General features: G+C 46.3%; 1 protein-coding gene across 1 annotated transcript; it reads left to right on the top strand.

The window, feature by feature from the left end:
* Positions 1 to 1,227: 1,227 nt before the first annotated feature.
* On the top strand, positions 1,228 to 1,629 carry LOC149393371 (uncharacterized). Its single transcript, XM_089618005.1, has one exon. The coding sequence runs from the start codon at positions 1,228 to 1,230 to the stop codon at positions 1,627 to 1,629; it is 402 nt and encodes a 133-aa protein (XP_089474131.1).
* The last annotated feature ends 3,093 nt before the right edge of the window (positions 1,630 to 4,722 follow it).

Raw genomic sequence — 4,722 nt, forward strand, 5'->3', positions numbered from 1 at the left:
GCTTTGCATAACTTGCACACATGTCTGGGCTAGCTGGTGCACGACACCCAGAGAGGGTGTCATGTAGACCTCTTTGTGATAATCACTACACAAGAAAGCATCCTTGAGATTCACCGATGAACAGAAGCCACTTCGATCAGAGTGCAACTGGTCATCATCTTCGCAACTGTGGCAAAAGTCTCTTCATAATCCAAACCATACTCATGTGAGAAGCCTTTTGTAACAAGACGAGTCTTGTACCGCTCTACGGACCCATCAAATTTGGTCTTGATCTTATGGACCCAACGGGAGCCAATGGCTCGCTTCCCCGAAAACAAGGGTACGAAGTCCTAAGTATGAGTCTGATGTAGAGCAGTAAGTTCCTCAGCCATAGCAGTCTGCCAAATGGGGAAACAACAACCGATATGATAAAAGGTCAGACATGGAATGAAGAGACATGAGAGGAGACAAAAGGAGTAAAGTATAAAGAATAAGTAAATTCAGAAAGTTTAGTGGACTTACAAGGACGAGCCGATCTACCAACTATGCACATCAAAACGGCCAATCGGCCACCAGGTTCTCGGCTAATCTGCCAAACGACCGCCAGACACTCGACCGATCAGCCAGACGGCTACCATGAGTTGGGCCAGTCGTCTAGACGGCCACCAGATGCTCGGCCAGTCGGTCACAGGACGTGCCAGGGAGGGTTTTTCAGCCAAGAAGAAGTTCCTCGCTTCTAATCTCACAATTTTGACTTTTTCATTATAGCTTGCTCAAATTTTCGTTGACTATGCTAGAAGCAATTAATCGCTTCTAATTAGAAAATGTCGCTTCTAATTAGAAGTGGCTAGTGACAACATTTGTTACCAATTGCGGGTTGTACTATTACAAGGTCATGCCTTTTGGCCTTAAGAACGCTAGGGCGACGTACGAGTGGTTGGTTAGTTGAATGTTCGCCAATCACATAGGAAAAACTATGGAGGTATATGTGGATGACATGCTTCAAGCGCCCGATCACGTCCAAGACCTTAGGGAGATTTTCAGGCTCATGCGCCGCTACAATATGAAACTTAATCCCAACAAATGCGCGTCCGGGGTTACGTTAGGCAAGTTCCTGGGTTGATGGTTAGTCAGCGCAGGATGGAGGCGAATGCCAAAAAAATAAAGGCAATCTTAGAAATGAGGTCGCCAAGAAGAATGAATGAAGTGTAGAGTTTGACGGGTAGGATTGCCGCCTTGACACGTTTCATGTCTAAATCAACCAACAAGTGCCAACCATTCTTTAAGGTACTGAAGAAAGCAGGTGGGTTCGAATATAGGGAAGAGTACGAAAGGGCGTTCCCTGAGCTGAGGCCCTATTTCAGCTCGCCCCCATTCCTATCCAAGCGAAGGGACGGTGACACCCTATTCATTTACCTTGTGGTGTCTAATAGGGCCGTGAGAGCAGTGCTAATACGCAAAGAAGACAAGGCTCAATGGCCGGTGTACTATGTGAGCAAAGCTCTCTTTGACGCTGATACCTGTTATCCTGAGATCCAGAAGTTATCCTTAGAACTCATGGCGACAACCAAAAAGCTCTGCCCCTACTTTCAAGTGCAAACAGACATCCCATCGAGAAAGCCTTTCAAAAGGGAACATTGTCACAAGTGACAATCTGGTCGCATAAGTTAAGCGAATACAAGATCGAGTTCCAACCAAGGACGACCATCAAGGGCCAAGCCGTGACCTACTTCGTAACATAATTCTCTTACGAGCCTCGACTATAAGGAGTTGAAGAAGAAGATAGAGTAAAGGAAATGAAAGAAGGATATAAGATGAAGGATGACACCAATGAGTTGTCATTCAATAAGAGTAATGGCCCACCATGGCCGATTTGAGAATTGCACGTGGATGGCTCATCGAATGCTCGGGGGGCTGGCACCACGTAGTACTAACGAATCTCACTAGGAAAAAAATTGAGATATAAATTATGCTTTCAGTTCAAAGCCTCCAACAATGAAGCGTTATACAAAACCCTAATTGTTTGTTTGGAATTAACATGTAAGTTAGAAGTGGAGAACTCGTGCATTCACTGTGATTCACAGCTCATGGTAAACCAAGTGAAAGGCGACTATGCTACTAAAGAACCTTACATGATTGCATACTTGGCAAAGGCTCAGAAAAACCTTAAAGCACTCTCATGGTTCAAAATCGTGCAAGTCCCCCGCGAGATCCAAAAATAAAGCGTACGCTAAACAAGTGCGTAGAAACATAAAGTGTAAAAAGGACTACTCGGAGGTGTAGTTGATCTGCTCCTTGTCGCCCTCGGGGAAAGGGTCATCTAACTTATCGACTTCACTACCTCTCTGAGGATGGCCGACCGGCTGAAAAGCCCTATAAAGTAGGGCAACTGGTTGTACAATAGCGGGAGCCACGTCGTTCGGCGAAGGAAACACCCCGTCGAAGAGCACGAAGGTAGTCTTGCGAGGGGCATTCTCGGCCACTGTTGCCTCACGACACCGGACGGTCGCGGCATAGTAAGCCTCCTCCAGGAAAATCTCCCAATCGTCTTCCACCCTCACCTTCTCACTCAAGCCGATGACCTTATCCCAGTTGGTAGCAGCCAGCTCCTCAAGCAAGGCTTCGCTCTCGCGCTCCGGCTGAACGCGCAAGACCTCACTCTTTAAGAGTTGTCACTGAGTGATATTTTGCTCGCCAACACAATTGTCAAGCTAGCCTTTGAGCTTCAGAGCCTCTTTCCGAAAGGTATCGAGGAGCATTCAACGCTTTTTAAGGAATCCTTCTCGGTACCCAACTCCAAGCTCAGCCATTTTGCCTCCTCTCAAGTTTGCTTCAGCTCCATCTCAAGCATCTCAAATGCCTCTGCAGGACCAGTGCCCGCCAGCGCGGCAACATGTTCAGGCTGTGGTCCGCTCTGCAGCGTGCTTCATCCTGGGGATCCGACATAGCAAGTCGTGGAGGAGGCGATTCCCCCGCTCTTGACACGCGAGCACCTGATACAAAAAGAAGACGATAAGAAATGCATGGTGCAATAAACATGTGAAATGTTAGCAAACAAAGTAGCAAAAGAAGCGATCATACCCGACGGGCATCACCAATCCCGTTCTGGAAGTACTCCACGTCCCTGACAGTAAAGAAGTCATTGAAGTCCCTCAGAGGCGTGGCTAGGATACCTTGTGTTCACTGCTTGCGCAACTCACATGCCCCTGCAATGAGTATCAACCAGGAAGGCTCATCAAGATCCGCCGCTTGAGCCCACTTGGAAATTGACGGGACGTCGTGGTTCTTCGAGGAAGAAGCTGCTTCGACGAAGAACAAGCCTCGATCCTCGTGGGCAAGGTGGAGGTGGCCGCCAATACCACGACCGACGCTTTCCCAAGAAGGGCCGTGATTTGTGCACGAACTGCCATTGGATCATCGGGGGTGGGCTAAACTCTCGACAACTTTGCGCGAGAGCAATCACAAGCCAAGTCACCAATAATTAAGATAAAAAGAGAAGGTGGTCAGCATACGGGATACGCAAATCAAAGGTACATCACAACATAACAATGCAAAGTGTGGAAACATTTGTAAACCATCCACAGCCCGATCAGGAGCCAAAGAATCACCCTCATCAGATTACGACTCCGAGGACTCTATGTCTCACAAGGACCCTAGATGAGACGTGGGCACGATCAAGACAAACTACATAGTGATCATCATTAAATCAAGGGACTCGAAGAGCAAAGCCTGACGTCGTGACTCAGAGAGCCCTCAAATCACGACATCCAGCTCGGAGTCCTCTAGGCCTCAATTTGACCAAAAGTGAACAACCGGTCCAAATCGGAGCGGAGCATGTCCAAACGCGACCTTGGACTCCAACACCCATGGCAATTAGTTCTTTTTCGAGAGCTTCATGAAAATCGCTAGTTGCTTGTGATGGCAGACTTTGTAGAAGCCTAATTTAAAGGAAACATCGTTAGCCGTTACGAGATTCCCGAATGCGTCCGCCATCATGTCTCGACCCCTCTTGCGATAAAGTATCATATAGTCCCCTGCGACAATATAGTAGAAGGTCAGCCACATCTATGGGGCATGCACATTAAGGTGGGTCAACAAGTCTTGCATCATGTTCTGGAATGGTAACCGTAACCTGCCGCAAAGACTGTCTTCATGCACTGCCACGAACCCTGTTGGGAAGAACGAGTGGTATCAGACATGAACAATCGCTCTGATACCACTTGTTGGTGAAATAATAGGATATCAGACACAAATAATCGCTCTATTATCACTTATTGTAGAATACAGGGGTGGTATCAGACACGAACAATCGGTCTAATACCACTTATTGTAATTACGGAGGTGGTATCATACACGAACAGTCGCTTCGATACAACTTGTAAGGAAATGAGGGGGGTATAAGACACAAATTATTGCTCCGATACAACTCATTGGAATTATGTGTTCACCTTGATAACCATATATGTTGTGGAATAAATTAATGACACTAACAAGAGCTAATTAAAAGGATGGTTATCTAACAAGATCTAGATTTACTTTAGTAATTAAATAATGAAAGCAATCAAACATGTCAAGCAACCAATAAGATCAAATAACAAGGTTCATAGAAAACTTACGGATTGGGCTCAAGAACAGATACTTCTATCTTACAATCCGTATTCAATCACCTTGATCTCCTTCTTCAAACTTTCAGATCCTCGTAATTGAACGTCTTGATCTCCTTCTTCAAGCTTTCAGATCCTC

This window comes from Urtica dioica, chromosome 6, assembly GCF_054948205.1.
Source record: "Urtica dioica subsp. dioica isolate 48M chromosome 6, U.dioica_male_clone48M_v1_H2, whole genome shotgun sequence".
NCBI lineage: Eukaryota > Viridiplantae > Streptophyta > Magnoliopsida > Rosales > Urticaceae > Urtica > Urtica dioica.

Excerpts from the sequence above, each read along its gene's own strand:
- LOC149393371 (XM_089618005.1), top strand. The coding sequence starts at position 1,228 with ATGTCTAAATCAACCAACAAGTGCCAACCATTCTTTAAGGTACTGAAG.